The sequence below is a fragment of the Chanos chanos genome, chromosome 7 (assembly GCF_902362185.1).
Source record: "Chanos chanos chromosome 7, fChaCha1.1, whole genome shotgun sequence".
Lineage (NCBI taxonomy): Eukaryota > Metazoa > Chordata > Actinopteri > Gonorynchiformes > Chanidae > Chanos > Chanos chanos.
In genome coordinates this window covers 35,690,679-35,710,761 of record NC_044501.1, presented here as the reverse complement: position 1 = coordinate 35,710,761, position 20,083 = coordinate 35,690,679, and the positions used below count along the sequence as shown (strand labels likewise).

Genomic DNA, 20,083 nt, shown 5'->3' with positions numbered 1-20,083 from the left:
AGTGAACAGACAGAAATGCTGACATACGCATACACACAGACACACACACTGACACATACACACACACACGCTATTTAACTTTAATTTTTATTTATGTTGGTTCATTCATACATGACTCAGGAAGGTGTTCTGTTGTTCCACTGGAAACTGAAATGTTGAATAGATGCTATGTGTGGCATTTGGTGTTGCAAAGTTGAAGCAATTTGAGTGTTGATCTTAATGCATCTTAGCAAACCAAATTATTAAAAAGTAGTCATTTTATAATTTGATTATTTTTCACACTGTAAATGGTTTTGTTAGCTTAATAAAACACTGAATGAAATTTTGGTGGGTGTAAATAATACTATAAAAGTTCATTTGAAAATTTTAACCTAGAAGGTATCCTTCATCTTTATCTGCCATTACCAGTGCATTGCCTCTATTAGGTCCCATAATACTTTCTCCCTCTATCTCCCATCATTTGTTCATTTCATATCTCTTGTTTCCAGTCCATTATTTGACTTTTGTCTCAAAATTACATCCAAAGCAAAGGGTTTCTTCAAAATAATTACTCTGTCCACAATAATTATCCATACATAAACAAGCCCGCGGTGAAATGATCATATCAAACCCTTTCTCTTACTTTTTCTAGACCAGGAGAGTGCAGAGGTTTTTTTAAAATTACTTCCTTGTGTTATTACCCTTTTTCAACCAATTTTCCATGTTCAATTTCCTGTACCATTGTAAGTCCCTGCTATTGTTCAGCGGTATACCAGTCCAGCAGGGTGAAGTCCTGCACATGCATCCTCCAAACATACATTGTCAACCATCACTTCTTTTCACCTCGAGTTCTGACAAATGTGCCTAAACTCTGTGTTTATGCAGTTCATTTGCAAAAAAAAGAAATTATTCAAACATATTTTGTCACGAAACCAAATAATAGAACAATGGAACACTCAATAATTATTTAATATTTTTCAAAAATTCAAGTGATTAAACTCAGGTGTTCTCAGATCCTGTCCCAGAGATCTGGACTCTCGCTGGTTTTTGGATTAACCAAACACTGCGGCCTCTGATTGACTGAAGACAGCACACAGGTGTTTCCCAGGTGGCAATCAGTCTCTTATTATGAGGTGAGGGAAAAGCCAGCAGGACCATGAACCTCCAGGCCTGGTTTGGAGGAACTCTGGTCCCTGTGATCTCTAGTCACTTGTGCACCAGCTTGGTACTTTAAATTGCTGCTCTTAAGTCACCAATCAGAAATACATTGCACTCTACCAACACTCATACCAAATGTAATTTTCCAAAAAGATGAAAACCAGGGAGAGTGGATGCATATGCAGAGTAGTTAGATTTAATAAAGAGTTGTTCTGAAATACAGGTCCAAGCCAGGCAAAGTTCCCGTATATCAAAGGCAAATTTAATGAGTAGTAGGCTGTCCACTGCTGGAATTAGTGGCGCTAATGAAACCAATTTGAATTACCGGTGTTCTGCAGTCAGTGCATTGAGAAACCTTCTTAAAACTTCTGACACGTCTCCCCTCTTGACCAGTGGCAGTTAAAGTGAGAACCCCAAGTTTCTCTGTGTGTGTGTGTCTGTGTGTTTGTCTGTGTGTATGTAGGTTTCTGTCTGTTGTTTCTGTGTATGGTGTTTGTGTCTTTTACTGTTTTGTGGGTGGATAGGGTGGATGTTTTTTGCTTGTATTTTGATTTTGTTTTTAGTTTCAGTTGGTAAGACCATATACCTTTTTACTCGCTCCTTTTTTAGTATAGACATATGCTTTACTTTCTCTACTTAGTTTCATGTTTAAAACCCAGCAATTACTTTGTTGTATATTGTTTAATCTTTCCAATAAACATTTGATTGCAAAAAAAAAAGTGGGGTCCAAGGGTCAAACACTCAACAGAAACATCAAAGACTGAAATTGTAAACCAGGGAAACAAGCCTGGGTAATACAGCAATGGTAAACAGGCTCAGGGACTCAGAGAACGAAAGAACATGAGAATCACAGTGAGTGTTTAAAGGCAGCACGAAATGAATCCATGAATCAAAACAGGTGGCAGTGATCACTGAACGATTACTAATCAGGAGAAGCCAGTCACAGGTGGATTTGGAAACCAGGGAGACCGGAGTTGTGAAAAAAGAACTTCTATTCCAATAAGATGTGTCTGTTTCAGTGTAATATTTATTCACTTAAATAATAAAAGCGTAATGAAATTTTATTTTGAAATAGATTAAAACACGTAAAAGTACCAAACCTTCATCTCAATCCCAGCATTAATGTCTTGATTTGTTCTTAGTACTAAGCATAATTTTTGTGATGCAATACTACTTTCATGGTCAGATGCTGGACTGATCAAGGACTCCTATGCCAACTCATTATTTCCTTTAACTGTGATCTTAAGCAGTTATTGGCTGTAACACTGATTCTGGTTTTGTCAGTACTGCAGAACTGTTTTAAGAGTAAATATATCTCTGAGTGTGAGAAAGTTGCCCTTTACAATAACCACACACATTCACACTTGTTTAAATGAAATGGTTTTGTCCATCTCTCATATGAGGGAAATGAAAAGAGATGGGTTAGGGGAATTTGGTTATTTTAAACAAATCTATTTATTCTATTTGCTCAGTAGGCCTTTCATTCAGTCCATTCAGTGCTACGGCCAGTCCCTGTGAGAGACCGAACTTCTCAGGACACCTCTTTGGATTGAAGCGAATTCTTGAAAGAAGAGAGAAAAGCAAGAGGGAGCCTGGAGAAAGTGAAACAGAAAAATAGTTCTGAGGGAAGAAGTGAGTGGGTGCCCTCAGTTCAAGGCCGTATTCAGGCAGCCATCCTTGTCTGAATGAGAGAGACTTCCCCAGACTGTAAGGGCCTCTTTATTCGGCCCAGGTCCGTGTTGGTGAGTGTACCCAAAAAACTGGTTGTTGGGTAGCGCATAGCAACATGTGGAATTCAAATTCAAATTGGAATCAGGACAGCACTATAATAACCAGTGCTTCAGATTTTAAAAAATAGTCGAATGGGAAAAGAAATGAGGAAACAATTTAAGGCTGTAATCATGGTTTAGGTCTCCTCAGTTTGTTTACCTCAGATGTTAAAATGTCTTGCTGTAGGTTTACAGTACAAGCGGGAGTTAATGATATTTATGATGGAACACAGCAACTGATAGTTTAGTCTTTTAGAACTGAGACAACTGAGCTAGTGTAGAACACCAGCAGAGCTGCAGATGCATACTGTGTACGCAGTCTGTTAGAACTTGTATGATGAACTGGTGATGTTTCCCGAAGCACTGAACTGGACATTTTCCTGTTGTCTAACATAAAACTTGTTCAAAAAGTTACAGCACTGAAATTAGGTCATTCCTTGATTTCCAGGTTATATAGATTCAACAAAATGGGGAACAATAGTGAACTTCACTAACTTTAATGAATACTGTATACCTCCTCTTTTATAAGATGTTTGCATAAAGTAGGTAAAAACAGACATATCTTAACACAGCTTTGTTTTATTGTTCAGTTGGCCATGAAATAATGGTGCAATTACAAAATTTTGTCTGCGTTAATTTACCATAATAGCTGCATTGCTAGTCGAAATCGCTTGCATTGGTATGACAATATTTGACATAAATATACTGTCAGATTAGATTTAAAATCTGGGGTCCCATGTTGTCAGATTTCTCAGAGTAAGACTGCTGGTCTGGCAGTCTTTTTTCTTTGTGTGGAATTATGGAGTGGAATTATGTGGACCAAGACACTTGAAACATAACAGGGCCTGATCTCTATTGAAAGTTTATGGCCAGCTAACTCCCAATGTAATGTTGTCATTGTTAACTTCATTACTAATAGGATAGAGATATCAACATGCATAAGTTAATTTGTTACATTACAATCCAAAGTTAAGTTATGTGTTGCCTAAGCTTTGGGTATTTTAAAAGAGTTTTAGCTGAATTACGGTGAAATTGATCATTAACTTGGGATTGTTGCTGTAGGCCAATTATTGGTGCCTGAATACCATTTATCAGCTATCTCTCCAATGGATGGTAGGTCTCCACTATGTTTCCCACCCAAGAGTCAGCAATCAGAGTGACAGTTTTATGTTTAAAATAACCATTTAATGTTTTCTGACATGGAAGGTTTGGAAAGAATGAAATATACAAAAAACTGATGTATATCAAAGACTTTTATTTACAGTTGGAAGCATGGAATTCCTTTGTGCTTTTGTACATACTTGCAAATTACATTCAAATTAAAATTTACAGGCAAATTTAGTGCAGTGTAATTATGAAACTTAAGATGCATAAGCTATATTTAAAGAGGAAGTTCACCCTTTTTGAAATATGGGCTCAGTACAACCCTTACCTCAGCATGTGCTTGTACCGTAAATGCCTTTTTTGCAAAATTACTATATTCAGAACAACCATGATTAACTGTTAACTGTGTCGTTACCAGAAGTGGCTTAGTCCCAAGTAGAGCATTTTTTAAATGTTGAATGGGTAAAATCAAATAAATTGTAAAAAAGAAAGAAACAAAGACCTATTTCTGGCCAGGAGAGTGTAATTTTTGTTTGTGTGTTTTTTAGTCTCATCCTTCACCTTTACTGGAGGTAGGATGAAGCAGCATTTTATTACTGGGGTGAGAAAAACCCTGCAAAAAGCATGTATTGATATATTTGCTGAATTTCAAAATATTAAGAAAAAAATATTAATGGTCAAATTAAGCAAAATATTGGACTCAGAATGGACATAAAAAGAGTAAAATAATTATTAGCATGATAAAACATTAATTAGCACTGTCCAATCTCTTTATGTTTTGTCTGAGTTGCTGCTGAATTTTGCATGCCACTATTACTGAATACTGGATGCTGCAGACACAGAGGAAAAATTAGACTGGAATAGACTAGAATTGTAAATGAATAAATCTCCAGACTCCAGAGCAACCCCCAAAAAAACCCTGAACCCTGATACATCCTATAACCAGTCTGGTATACTAGATTGATTTCTTTTTTGTGCTCACAATGCTGTTTTGTTGTGTATTGATTCTATTGCTTGTATTGCAAAGGGAGAAATGTATTATTCAAAGAAAGGTCTGTTTCCTAGATGCAAAGACAAGTGATAGCATGTGCTTGCCATTAGTCACCAGGCAAATTATGTCTTTAAGTAGGGTATTTGTTTGGCTATCAACAATTATGACCAGCATGTTAATATCTGTCAAGCTTCCTTCTCTGTTTCCCTCTGTTTTGACCCATCAGCATTTGGCTTCTCTGGCTTATTGACCACCAGCTCATAGACTGATTATCACATACTTTCTCCTTTCACTCTGAGATGTGTGAAGTCTCTCACTTCTCTGAGTTACTGCGATGTGTTACTCCAGCTTGTTTGCTGGTTTCTGTGTGTACCAACTCTGTTCTGTTTGCTATTTACAATCTTCAGTCTCACCTGTGTATACCTGTATCCTATGTACCAGACCTTAGCCTGTTTAAGATACTTGCAGAGCACATGCACCCTGCCTCTATTGTTTCCATGAGAACATTTGTGTTGCTAAAACTGGTGAGATACAATGGCCTTTTCTGCCATGTATGTTAGTCATAGAAATCAGTTTCTTATGAATACCTATTCATCTTTCTAAGTCTTCCCAGCTTCAGACTGTGCAAACAACGATACTGATGACAGCGTCTTGTAATCAGAGGTCTCAGATGACACTGTTGGATGATCTTTGTTGCACTCCTGTTTGGACAGCCATTTAAGGACTTCCCCAAACTTAGTCTTTGGTTTGATGTTGTTCCAGTCACGCCTTGAGGATGAGACAGTGGATGGAGCTGGGTGGCCATCGCTTACTGAAAGCACAAAGAAAACAGTTAAAACAGAGCATATGTACCGTCACACACATTGCCAAGTGAGTCACTTTTTACATCTTTAGCTAGGAAAAGCAATACTATTCAATGTGCTTATTAAGGGAGCCACCCCACTTGCCCGCATTACTGCTGCCCAAAAACTTTGTGTACTGAAATGGTCTCCCTTTTTCAGAGGCACTGTAGATCATGAATCTATGCTAAAATGAAGATCATGAATCTATACTAAAATTAAAAGTATATACGAAAGTGAATGTTTCAAAATGTTACAGTTACTGTTATATTTCATTTGGAATAACTGTACGTACTGCTTGGAGGTATGAGTAAAGCGCTCCCCCTAAATTTTATCTCTTCATCCAACCGCTTTATTTTATCTTCAATTTTCCTCTGTATCTCCTCGTTCTTTTTACTCTCCTTGCTTCGTGGTAGAAGGCTTAGAGGTTTGATCTTCTGTACAAGCTCTTTCTCACCTACAAAACACAACACACATTGTGATCCCACCATCAACACCTCATCTACCGTCATCTACTATAAAGCTACAGTCAGCACAGACAAATTGGAGAGGCTTAATGGAGATGAACTCACCAGGCAACTTTCTGTCCTGTTTTGTCTTTAACTTGAAGGTATCAGATTGATCAGAATCCAAGAGATCACACAAGAATCGCCTGAATTCATCCTTCAGTTCCAGTTCCCTTCTATTACACTTCTCCAGGAGGAACTTGTTTAAATCTCTTTTCTCGTATTTCTCTTGCACTCTTTTATTAATCATAGCCATGTCAGGATGAAAGTACTGGCCTTGATTTGCAGCAACCATCTGCTCAATCTTCTCCAAAAGCTGCAAGACCTGAGTGTTTTGACCGATATTCTTGTTGTTGAGAACATGGTATCTGTGTCCACATCTTTCCACAAGCTCTGTCAGAACAGGGTGCTCTCTCTGAATGTGCTCCTCAATTGTCTGGTCTTCCAGTCTGTCCCCAAATGTGAAGAGAACAATAGTGTGTCTCCAGACTTCCTCACCAAAAAAGGACATGCAGTCTTCAAGAGAACGTTTACTTTCAAATGAGAGAGCCAAGTCCAGGGGTACCACTAGTAGAAAAGCATGTGGTCCAGGAGGGCAAAGGGACACACCTTTGACAATTTTTTGATCCCAGTCAAGGGTGCTGTTATACCCCTTTTCCACTGCCGCGGTGCCGGTGCCCGATCGAGCACCGGCACCCGCGCTTTTCCACTGACAAAATACTGGTGCCGGAGCCGAAAAGCTGGCACCGGCACGGCACCACAGAATTGCTGGTCCCAAAAGTTGGAACCGCTGACGTCAGAGGCTTTGCAAATAAAAACCACGCGAGAACCAATCAGTTTAGCGTTTGATACGTGACGTTCTTTAGAGAGGCGGGAGTAACAAAAAACGTCTGACCAAGTAGCGGTAGGCTAAAGGATATTTGTAGCATGAAAATATGTATATGATTAAAAGATGCATGAGTAACAATTTGTGTCTACATCAATACGGGCTGTTGTTTACATGTTACATGAACGTAGTCGGACCCAGAGTGGTAGAAAAAGACACTCTCTCTCTCGGCTCTGGCTGGTGCAATTAAACCGCTTCATGCAGACCTTCATTTAAACACTCGTTTTAACTTTTGAGCTAGGTGACTTACTATTTTCATGAATTTTGCCCCCAGAGCGAAAAGTTCCGGGACAAAATTCGTGAGGTGTTTCGCTGTGTGGAAGCCTAGCGTAAAAGTAAATTTATAAAGAGCAAGCAATGCGTTCTGTCCGACATTATTTTTTCCCCACGGAAATTACCCAAACTTTCGCTATGTAGCGTTCGGTTCCCAAACCAGTGGAAATGCGGGCCGGTTCTCAAAAGGCACCAAGGCAGCACTGGCTCCGCACCGGCACGGGCACGGGCACCAGCACCGTCGTAATGGAAAAGAGACATGAGAGAGACACTTTTCCCACCCTGGTGTATCTACTACTGTTATCTTTCTGCCAGCCACCTCACCTTCCCCAGTCACACACTGTTGGTCATTATTATGGGAAAACACTTCTTTCTCAAGAATTGTGTTTCCCGCTGCACTTTTACCGACTGTCTTCTGCCCCAGTAAAATAATTCTAATTTCTGAAAGTTTCATTGACTCTGTGAATAGAATGAAAATTGATTATGACTAGGATGAAGAGCATTATCTTTACAAAACATCCTTAACATACTTTCTGTTATCAGTTATGTCACATTCATCCTCTCCCTGTATATCAATATCTTGAGGAAACAGTGCTCACCTTTTTTCAGTTCCTGTGTCTGTGCCTTCACAGTGGTCTGTATCCTCGCGGCAAATTTTTCTGCTTCCGCCCTTTTCTGCTGTAGCATTTTAGAAATCTTTTTATCAGGATGGAAAGGTTCTCCAGCATTAACTGCCACCATCTCTTTGATTTTCTGAAGGAGCTCTGTGACTTGTCTGTCATTTTCTGTGTTTCTGTTGTCAAAGACATGGTACCTGTTGTTACATTTGTTCACTAGGGACTGGAGGGCTTTCCCTTCCCCCTCAATGTGTTCCTCTATCGTCTTTACCCCTAGCCAGTCACCTCCAGAAAACACAACTATTATGTGTTTCCAGATATTTCCAAGAAGCTCCAGATGACTCTGTGCTGCTGAGACATGTTTCTCAGTGAAAGATGCGTCTATATCAATTACCAGTAAGAAAACGTGTGGCCCAGGTGAGCACAGGAATGGGCTACGCATGAGTTCTTGTTTGATCCTCTCTGTGGTGTCGACTACTGTGAAGCTCTTCCTCCACCCAGGTGTATCAACAATTGTTACGGCGGTTTGACCCACATGACCATGTGTCACGACAGAATTGGTTGTCCTGCCAGTCTCAAGGTCTTCCATGCCTAGGATAGTGTTCATTGTAGAGGTTTTTCCAGCATTCTTGTTTCCAAGGAGAACGATCCTAACTTCTGGGATTGGGCTATCAATGTTTAAGGCTGAAAGAGGAAGAGATGGCAAAGCTGCATGTATGAATACAACTACAATAAATACTACTGTTATGTATTTAATGTGGTAGAACAGTACAACAAACTTTGAAAATGCTCCTTATGTATCCCTGAACATTGATTTAAAAAGCCCTTCATTTTAGATGTCACATACCTTTCCTTGACTGTTCTCTTTGTTTCTCATATTCTAATTTTCTCCTCGCGGCATTCTCTTTCATCAGACTCCGTTTCTCTTCGATCCTCTGAACAATAGTTCTATCCACTTCATAGTATTGTGCATGATTGTCCTCCACCAGCTGTCCAATCTTTTGTAACAGCTCAGGGACTTGATTGGTTATGCTTTTCTTCCTGTTGTCAAAAACATGATACCTGTTTTCACATTTCCCCAGCACATCTGTAAGAGCTTTCCCTTCATTCTTAATATGATCTTCGATAGAAGTACCCTCATCCAGGTAGTCACCACAAGTGAAGAGGACTATGACATATCTCCAGACTCTGTCTCCAAAAAGTTTCATATGTTGCACCAGAAGTTGTTTTCGATCTTCTGTGAAACCTGTGTCAGCTGGAACAGCTAAGAGGACAACATGGGGTCCGGGAAGACACTTGGTGACACTGAGTTTGATCTGCTGTTTATCAGGCTCTGAAGTATCACTCAGGAGTTCTTTGAAGCCTGGACAATCTACAATCTTCAACTTCTGGCCATTGACTTCTCCATGCCTCACCTCGCACTGCATTGTTCTTACTCGGCCATGTTCAAACCCCTCCTCCCCTAGTATGGTGTTCGCAGAGGAGCTCTTTCCTGCCCATCTTGCTCCCATAATGATAATCCTTAACTCCTCATCTGTCAGAGAGAATATGGTGGTATGATAGATTATCAGCAATTTGTTCCATTTCATACTCTATACACTATCTTTGTTTAAAAAATGTAAAATTATAGATTTTCAGTCTTGATATAACGCAAATCTAAATGAAAGTTAGAACTTGAGTAAATCTTTGACAGTGCAATTCAGCAATTAAGAATGAAGTTTTTAAATGTGGTGACAGGTAAGTTGTTTAACAACTAGTCTGTTACCACTTGTTTATTTTTCTTCGCACTCTTGATAAAGATACAAATCATAGTCTTGTGATGGATTTTTCCCATGTTGTTTTTTCATATTGTTGTGTTTAGTCACCTCAGTCCTCACAGTGAGACAGGTGCTTTATTGTTTTACATACTTCCTTTCATACCAGGAAAAACATATACGGAGAAGCCAAAAATAGATGTGTTTATTTTTAACTAGGGATGTTCCGATTCAATCTCAAAGACTGGTATTGGGGCCGATCAAGGCATTTTTTAACTGATGGGTATCAGCTTTATTGAGCACGACCCTAAGCCCGATCCTTTGTTTTACATCAGGTGTCACACAGGTGTCATCAATGGAAAGCATAATTTGTGGCAGGATTCGGCTAAAATGTCTGCAGTGTGGAAATTTTTTAAACTGGCAAACGAGAGCAGTCCAGCAGCTACTTGTAACGTTTGTAATGCGAGCATTTCGCGCGGCGGTAGTAACACAGTGCTGCGTTCAGTAGGCTACTACCTCTTTGATACTGCACCTAGAAAATAAACACTCAACGGAATACAGTGAGTTCACTCAGGTAGCTGTTCTGAAGAAAATCACGTTGGAGGATATACATTTAAAAGGAAAGAGAAATGTCCTCGAGACTTGGTATCGGCAGACACTCCATATTAAATGACTCGGACCGGGGTCGGGGGCAAAAAAAACTTGATCGGGACATCCCTATTTTAACCTCTGGTTACATTTATGCCCATTTTCTTTCAATTTTGCTTATATTTCTTCATTCCTTCACCTTTTGATGGATGGGTGTTTCGACATTTATCTTGTTTCTTTTAGCAGTTTTCAAGCTCATAAGAATGATAAGATTAGAACTTAAATTCAACTACGCTCTGAATGGACCCAAAACAAACAAACAAGTACTGGGCGTCGGGTTCAAGTGAAGGTTACATAGTTACATGTATGAGGAAGAAAAAAATATCTCCGTCTGCCGGTAAACATGAACAAACAGGTTTAACCTCATTTGTAAGGCTCCACCCATGATCTGATCAAGTGAACACAACAACCTGCACTACTTAATAGTTACTGCCAGTGAGGAGAGTACCTGAAAACTGTCTTTAAAACATACAAAAAAAAAATGCTCAGAAACACTTTAAATATACTCAAAGCTACTTTATGTTGGTGTTTTCAAAGTTAGGACAAATGCCAGTGTTGAACATAAATAATATGGTAGTCAGTTGCACAATAATCCATCATTACAAAATAAAATTATGTTCTTGATAAAATAACCAGTTCTGCTGGACTCTCCTCATAATTTTAACAGTTTCCTCAGGTAACAGAGTATTCAGGAATTCACAAGGAAAGCTAAACATTTTCACTTCAAACTACAAAAGCATATACTATAGAGTATAGACTGAGGATGAAAAATGAAAATGAAGAATGAAAAGGTTTTTTTGTATAAAATTTTGATTTAACACCCCAAACTGGCAATTTAAAGGACTCTTGTCTGGTAATATATTGGCTGCAAACAGTTTCCAAATACAAATGACTCTGTATATCTGTTTGACACAAATGGACAAGATTAAAGTTTATAACTTTGGAATTTGCTTGACTGAGATATGTTGAATGATGAATGACAGTTAAAACAAAAACAGATGACATGTTAATTGACAAGCCCAGTAAATATGATTGTCACTCCTTCAGTTTTGTTTTCAATGAAACCAAAGTTAAAAAAAGAAATAAAAATGACCAAAAGCATGCAAAAAGAGATTACTGCAAGTCTAATGTACTGACAAACAAAAGAATATGATTAAGAGAAATAATTTATGTTAATATCATGACAGAATAATGACAGAATTCTGGTATTATTCATCAGTTACAACACCACACAGTCTTTATTTGACCTGAAGTCCTGTGTGAAAATTTTGAATAACCATTATCTTCAATGATGATATTGTAACCAAAATACACAAAAATGTAAGTTTGCTACTTTGTTAAGACAAAATCAACCAACATGGGAGAGTAAATGTAAGGTGCTTACCAGGAGTGTTGTCTGGATCACTCAAGTCCATGTCTTCTCTCACTTCTTGCTTTCCTCCTCAAACCCCCCCAAAGTCCTAATTAACCCTACTAAAAAGTAAAGTGTAATGCTTTGCTCCAAGAGCCTGTTTTAAGTGTAAATATGTAAATAATCCTTACAGCTTCATGTAGAAAACTTCATGTTTGACGCCTATGGAATAATGGTGTGGTGTGACTTACTTCCCGTCTCTGAGAGGGTGTTTGTTCAGGCTTTGTGTGTGTTTTTTTTTTGTTTCTTTTTTAAGGAAAATTCCGGTCCAGCCAGTTTTTTTCAGACAGTTATGACTATACATGTCGGTTACAGGAAACTGGTCTGTTCACCACTGGTTTTCCTGGCAGAGGATAATTGAAGTTCATCTGAAGTCATTGTAGAAGATAAAATAGCACAAGATATATCTTCATTCAATCAATCCTCAACTTGTTTTGTTTTTTAAGAGCCTGTGTAGTTATGTATGATCACAAATACAACAAACACAAGATTATTCTACCAAAAGTGACTAAACACAGGGTTTTGATCTAATTCAAATACAAAAGCATTTTACAATAGATTTAGTCCTTTCATTTCCAATTTTTACAGCATTAAAACCAGAACCTACTCATGTAAACACTGGCTACAGTTTTTACAGCTTTTTTTTGTCACGTTCTCTGTTGCTGTTTTAAAAGGGTTTAACTAATGTAGAGTACTTGGTCCCCCATATTCATTGTCGGTGAGTTACAAACAGAACAAATGAAATAAACAAAATTAATTAACAATACTTTAGATGAGTGTGAGGCATATTAGATGTAGTCTGTCAGTAGTACACGCTTGCATGTTAGCGTTTGATGTTCAAATTGTTCAAATTAGGCTCTGAGCTGTGAGAGCTAGAAACATGATCACAGTGGGAAGAATCTGACAAAATATTTCTATAAACAGAAACTGCACTGTATACCACACATTTCAGGACTGCTTGACAAATAGAATAACAGCTTAGAAAGAAACATGCGTTTCTCTAGGTGCAATCCGCCTAACTCACAGTTGAATGATATAAGAATGCTTTGTCCCAGTGAAAAACGAACACATTCTGTATGATGAAACATTCTAAATGATTTACTAAGGAGCTGATTAGGGCACCTCACTGCTTCACCAAGCAGGAACAAGTGTAGTTCAAACACCAACACGTCCATCAGAGGATGAAAAACCCCCCAAACAGGAAAAGTGAGCTGTTCCCGAACATAGCAACACATTCCTAACGTTTACATGTGACCTACATAGCATACATTTTACAGAGAGCAATCACATTATTTCTCTAGGTTTGTCAACATTTTGGCCACGTGCTGCTAAATAGTCAGAAATTTCAAACACAAATCTGTAAACACAGCAGAACAGCTGTCAGAACAATAAACCTCTGAGGGACAAAAGTAAGATGTGACTCATTCAACATGTTCCTACAGAGTGGAATTCAACTTTTGAGGTGATCAAACAGATTGAACACAATAAAAAAAAAAAACACATGGAAGGCCACATTGGCACAGGAGAAGCACGATATAGCCGTAATCACTCATCTGGGTTTGAAAAACTGGCATTGCTATGAACACTGCTGGACCCAATTAGGCAAGATAACCTTCCCGTTCCCTCCTGGTGTTTTTTTTTCTTTTTTTTCCTCTATTTGATCAAATGATCAAACAACATCATCATCTCGTAAATTCCTAAATAATTGTAGGCTTGTTTCCTAATGTGGTGTCGCTTTAATGAAAAGTTGAGATATTCTTTTTCTGTTGTTCACTGCAGATATGTCATGGAACTCCTGGAGGGTGAGAAATATGTGTCCTCCATGTGTCAGCGTGGATAAATGTCCACAGCAGTGCTGATCTGTGCACACAGGTGCTCAGAGCAAACTGGCCCATATTGCATAGACATATCTAGACATACCTGCCTCAACGGTGCCACGCGAAAGGATGTTTTCACTGACAGCCCTACCCTAGAGAAAAAGAGGTCAGCTCGACCATCTGAAAGTATTAACAGGCTAATCTGTCTGAGCAATTGGTGTCGTTTACATAAAAACTCTTCAGGTGAGAATGTTCATCCTCAGTACAAAAAAAAAATCTGCTTTTTTATTGATTCCACTTAAGTCCACTTTATTAAGGCCAGAAATTTATGTATTTCTTTTATCAACATCTCAAGTGTATTTCATCACTTTACTAAGAGAACAAGGGTAGATATATGTAAGTATAGGATCAGTGATATGGTCAGTGATCAGTTCTGGAGTCTGGAGTGCCTCCAGGGCAGTTTCTTCTGAGGAGATTCATCTCTCATAGGTGTAGCACACTAAGATATACACTGGCCATCAAAGCCATGGGGACACTTAGTTATTTGTCACTAGGATTAACCTTCACCTCTTAACACAACTACAGACTGACAAAACTTTTGCAGGCCTTTTTTCTGACTTGAAAAGTAACAGAGAAAATCAAACATTACTGATTTTTTTTTAAGGCAAAGTGTCCTCCTACTTTTCATGGGCAGTGTACTGTATACGGTAATATTTCATACAGCAAATTAAAGAGAAATGAAAATAATAAATAAAGTCACAATGTGACCTCATCTCTCACAGACAACCAGCTGTCTGGGCTCTCAACAGCAGTTTAAGGATTTATCTTGTTATAGAGGCCTTGATTTGCCTAAATGACATGTGACTAAATGACGGTCAAGACAAATGACTGACGGTCAGGAGCCTGGAGCCATCTCTGTACAAGGCAGTTTGGTTCAGAGTGCGGAGCCCAAACTTGCATTCCAAGGGTGAGTGATTTCAGCCTGTTTTAAGTATCTTTCCATCAGCCACCTCCCGTGAATTTTTGACAGCCAAAATAAAGAGCTTTTCTGTGTATTCATCTGCTCTGTTTACAGTCTCTACTTACCTGTGTTCATGACACACATAGGGACTTCTTTGAATAAACTGAAGCAAAGCTTGATGCTTTCAAGAGCAGACAAGAGTACAACAGGCAGGCCAACCATATACAGGTGGATACAAAAAAACCCACTTTTACCTTTTCATTCTGTGACTTACAATTGAAATCTGGATGAAACAAAATCACATATATTGTAGTATGAACACCAAATAGAGTTAGGGTTGTTACAAACGACCAGCCTTAATTGAATGTTTCCTTGCATATTTTTTTTTCTCATTAAAGATATTAACCAATTAAAGAAAATATTTGATTACAAATTATTAGTACAGTTTGTTAGAGTTAAATTAAGAGTGTTCAACTGTTTTGCATTTTCTTTTCTTTGTATCTCTGTAAAAAGAGATTATAACAATTATACCATCACATGTGTCAAGTAGGTCAATATACATGCTCTTTCAGTTTTCATTAGTCGTGTCTGTAAGTGATGCAAAACTCAATAACTCAATAATACACTCTTCTTATTTCTTTTTACTATAATGTCAATTCATTAGTGAACTGCGGAGCTTGCCTGTAAGAATTGTGGATTGCTGACTTCCACCTTTTAAACTAAGATTGAGAATGCACTTGAGAGAGATGAAATCTCTTCAGACATCTACTGAATACTGGCTTTAATCAACTGAATTTTCTTCCTCTTCTCTTCTCTCCTGTCCTCTCGGGGCAGTTATTCTGGCAGTCTCCTCAGCTTTGAAAAAAAAAAAAACAATGAAATTTATCAAACTCTTGCTGAATTCTTCTCTCTAAACGATAGTCTTGATTCTGGAAAGGTCACATGTTTGGACATTGTCTGCTTGAATACACAGTATTGATTTACTATTTCAATTATTTTCCATTACATTGCTCTCCCCCCTTGAGGTTTTCTTTATACCGTGCTGGACGGTTTTCAGAGGTCATTAGTAAGCGGTGAAAATCAATACCAGAGACTGCGTGCTTGCATATTCTTCTGAGGTGTAAAACGGGTGCCCAACTGATCACAAACATCATGCAAAGTCTCTAACTGCATCTTTACTCACCTCAACAGTCAATTACAGTACAATAAGCCCCCCATAATAGTATTAATCTATTCTCTCAACCCAAACACACAAAATGACATCAAATATTGACATCTGGAGAAATGTCGTTTTACAACATATGCATCATGTCATAACTGTATGAAATTTCACTAAAATGATCAAATGTACTACGCGTGAAAAGATAATAAAATTATTTTTGGGAATCTTTAGCAAAGCCCTTAAACGAACTTCGTGAGATCGAAAAACATGCGTGAAGTCATCGGAATTAAAACAAGTTATGAGGTATGCAAAACAGCGACCTCTAGTGTCGCAAGTATAACTGTTGTAGTAGATGGGGCCAATCACGAAAGCAATCTGAAATTTAGAATCTGAAAGAAAACAATTTCAATTCATGAAATCTCGGGAGAGCAACTTTCAGACAACATGTCAAAGCTCTTGACCCCCAATACCCAAGATGGCATATGAGTTGTGCTTACCTGAGCCCTCGCGTCAGTCGTTCCAGCAACTTTGTTCGTGTAGCATTTGTATCATGTACTTGGTTCCCGGTTCATCCGAACCTCAACATTCCACCACTCTAGCTGGAACAGCTGTTCCCTTCTGCGCCGTCTTCTCAAGGACTAAAGCTCCAGTTTGATACCTGCGTCTCCAGGTCCTCCTTGTTGCTCCGCACTCCACCTCATCCCACCCAACCACCTCGTCGGACGATCGTCGGTCTGCGCAAGGTGTACACATTTCTCACACTGTTGGAGAAAGCCGTAGATACTGTTACTGCATCTCCAGCTGTACCCTGTCAGACAGAGATGAGCCCTGCAACTGTATGCGTTGCTAATGATCCTCTATACCTCGCCCTTTCCAGTTCTTTCACGCAGACACATAAACACACATACACGCGATTTTTTTTTTTTTAAATCCGGAACATGTATTTACTTAAATTAAACACCGTATCATACATGAACTTTCTTTTCAGCAAGTAATAATTTAGAGTGTATAATGCTGTCAGAAATATAGAGCTGGTACATTTTATTGTAGTTTAAGTTGTAATTTAACTGTAATTTAAGTTAAAATACGCACTGTGCTGGTAATGAGAGTAGGCTATGGTAATGACAGTGTATTCTGATGATGACATTGACGTTGAATTTTAAAAAAGGGGGATCCTGACCCTCTACAAAGAGAAAACATGCAAGATCATTTTGAAAAATGGGATTTGAAAAATGCGATTGATTGCAGTGCAGTTATGTCCCATGAAGTAGGCTAGTAATTCCCAGTAAGCACAGGTCATTAGTTTGCGTTGATGAAGACCCAGCCCGTAGAAAACCGCGGTTCGGTGGTGACGGAAACTCTGTTAGGCGCATACTTCTACCGCGTGCTTCCATTTGCTCTATGCTTCTTACAAGCTTCCTCCACAAAAGCAGAAGTTTATAAACTGGGTTGGAAAATCGTTTACACTTTTAATATAAAGGGAGGAGATCTCGTAGGATGATCTCAAGTCCCTGACTGCGGGAACCAACAGAGGTCGTGTTCCCAACAGCGGGAACCATCTCCTGCTCATCTCCTACACTGGTGACAACTCTGATGAGAACACATTCAATACAGCTTTTTATGGGTTCAAACACACTCACACACACACACAAACACACACTTGCACACAACCAAATACACAAATTTGTCAGAACTTGCCATGTTCATTACTGAATCTGTCAGAGGAAGAACATTAACATGTGGCAAGGAAGTTGTCAGATTCGCGCGTACACACACACACACACACACACACACACACACACACACACAGTCCGCTTTAGAAACCTTTCATGCTGAACTCCAGTCTCCTGATTTTGTGCTATGGAGTAACAGCTCCTCCATGTGACGGATTTACAAACTACAAGTCTTTAGATTGGCATCAGTTGACCGAATGCTTCTTTCAAGTCATATTTCATACGGAACATTTCTGTGCTCTGTTTGAAACTGTTTCAGTTGTATACAGCTAATATTTTCCATTCTACTTTAGTAACAAGATGACAAGTGTACATTTTCCTCTCCAGGTCAGCACATGACTGTTCTGGAGAGGTGCATACATTGCTTTTTCATGACTTTGGGAAAGTCATGGCAACAGAAAATTGTGAGACTAACCATTCTGTGATCATGATCAAGTCAGTCAAGCTGTTCCCTATTTTTGCCTCTTTTCTAAATTGATAGTAAACGTTTGAAATGCCAGTCATCGAACTAACACAGCATTCAGAACAAACTACTGTCACTATGGTTACTACCTATGTGTTTCTACATGTCGCACTGTTCCTACAGTCTAATTGCTGACTTCAAAGCTCCAAGGCCGTTACTGGGGAGACAGGGGACTATAGATCTATTAAATATGATGTTTACACACTGTTGTAGCAACATAATGCGGTTCAAAATTTCACTGACAATACACTGGTTATATAAATACCATATTGTTAACAGGTAATAAGAGCACTATTCTAAGGAGTAATGTCAAACATGTTTTGACTCTACAAAAACTCTGCCCCCCCGCCCCCCCCCCCCCCTCCCTCCCTCTCTCTCTCCCTCCCTCCCTATGCACTGTGTCCCACAAAGCGGTCCTCAGTCTCCGTATAGAGAATACACCAGACTGCTGCCACCCGTGGAGCACTCAGAGGTGTGACCACTATGGGGCAGTATAAGAGCACCAGGAATGTATGAATGTAGAAGTGTCAGAGATGGAACACACTCCTGCTTATCATCAGGTCAGCCAGAGAGAGAGAGAGAGGGAGAGAGAGAGAGAGAGAGAGAGAGAGAGAAATGAACTGGCAAGAGCACAGTATACTCAATAGCGCCAAGAGTGTCATTTAATCCAGTCCAGATTTTTTGGATGAATTAACTGCGCAATACTTTGATTAACTATGTATCATGTCTTCCAACAAACAAATTGCTGAGTTTAAATGGAGTTAGAAAAATGAGGTAGAAACAGGAGTAACTTATTTAATGTGTTTTCTGTGTTAGAGTATCAGTGTAACATTGTTCATCTCGTAATTATGTCAGAGTTACAGAAAGGGATTAAAAGGTCTGGTTGCGATGTTGAGTAATCTGGAAGACATTTTTCACTGTACCTATGACGTTTTGCGTGTTTATACACACGCTATACTGTGTATTTAAACCATAATACACTATTATGGTTTATATACACAGTCACATGAGATGCACACAGACATACTCAGTCTAACACAGACCTCTCAATCCAGTCACATAAGCAATGAAGTTTTACTTGACCAGTTGAGAATGATAAGGATGGGCTCAGAGAGCAGAGGCCAGAGGGGTACAGCAGTTCAGCTCTAAGAATAGGTTTATCTCCAGGGAAAGAGCTGTGTGTGTTTATGAATGTGTATCTATCCTCACGAAGGTCACTGAGGCCAGTGTGTGTGTGTGTGTGTGTGTGTGTGTGTGTGTGTGTGTGTGTGCCTGTGTGTCTGATACATACTCATTATAAGGATGGTGGATTTGTGTGTATGCGTTTTCCTAGTTCATTTAGTGAGTATGTGTAAGAGCCTTGGTAACTGAACAAAGCCCTGGTTGAAAAGTAATTGCTATGTCATAAGTAAAGTAAACTCTTCCAGATCTGCTACAGTTCCCTATGAAAGAACAAGGTCCATTACTAGAAAATGACCTCTACTCTCAATCCCTTCTTTCCATCCCGTACAGAACGAGTGCAAGGCCCCATTAAGGCCTCCACTCCAGCTGCGCTTCTCCTTCTGTACTCCTCTGCCCCCTCATTACTCTCCTCTCTCTCTTTTTCGGTATGGCTCCCTCTTTCTGTCTCTTCCTCTATCACTCATCCAGCCTAATGACAAACAACAACTGTGGGCACAGATCTCATTGGCCCTCAGTGTCCAGCTACATTGTCATGACTGACTGCCATTATATTTCTGTGGAGGAGACTCATGGATTTCATCTTGACTGGGCACTTGTACTCTCTCTATTTTTCTATTTTTTTTTCTTTTTCTGATCCTCATCATTTCTCTTTTGTTCTGCAGTGAAGTATAGTGATGTCCAGTCCAATTGGTCAGTGTGACACTGTTGACATGGTCCTCCATAACCTCAGCGTCTGTTATCTCACAGCAATTCTCTATCACACACAAAGCCATCTCTTCTCCTCTCATTCATCCTCTAGTACCTTTCCATTTAAAGAATTGTTCAAAACA

At 39.1% G+C, this 20,083-nt stretch overlaps 1 protein-coding gene across 1 annotated transcript; it reads right to left on the bottom strand.

The window, feature by feature from the left end:
* Positions 1–5,600: 5,600 nt before the first annotated feature.
* Positions 5,601–9,633, bottom strand: LOC115816286 (GTPase IMAP family member 8-like). The gene is made up of 6 exons (XM_030779249.1): positions 8,970–9,633; positions 8,105–8,806; positions 7,778–7,964; positions 6,413–6,987; positions 6,136–6,297; positions 5,601–5,812 (listed from the first exon to the last, which is right to left on the bottom strand). Exons 1-6 carry the CDS (start codon positions 9,631–9,633, stop codon positions 5,601–5,603), a joined length of 2,502 nt encoding a protein of 833 aa, XP_030635109.1.
* Positions 9,634–20,083: the final 10,450 nt, after the last annotated feature.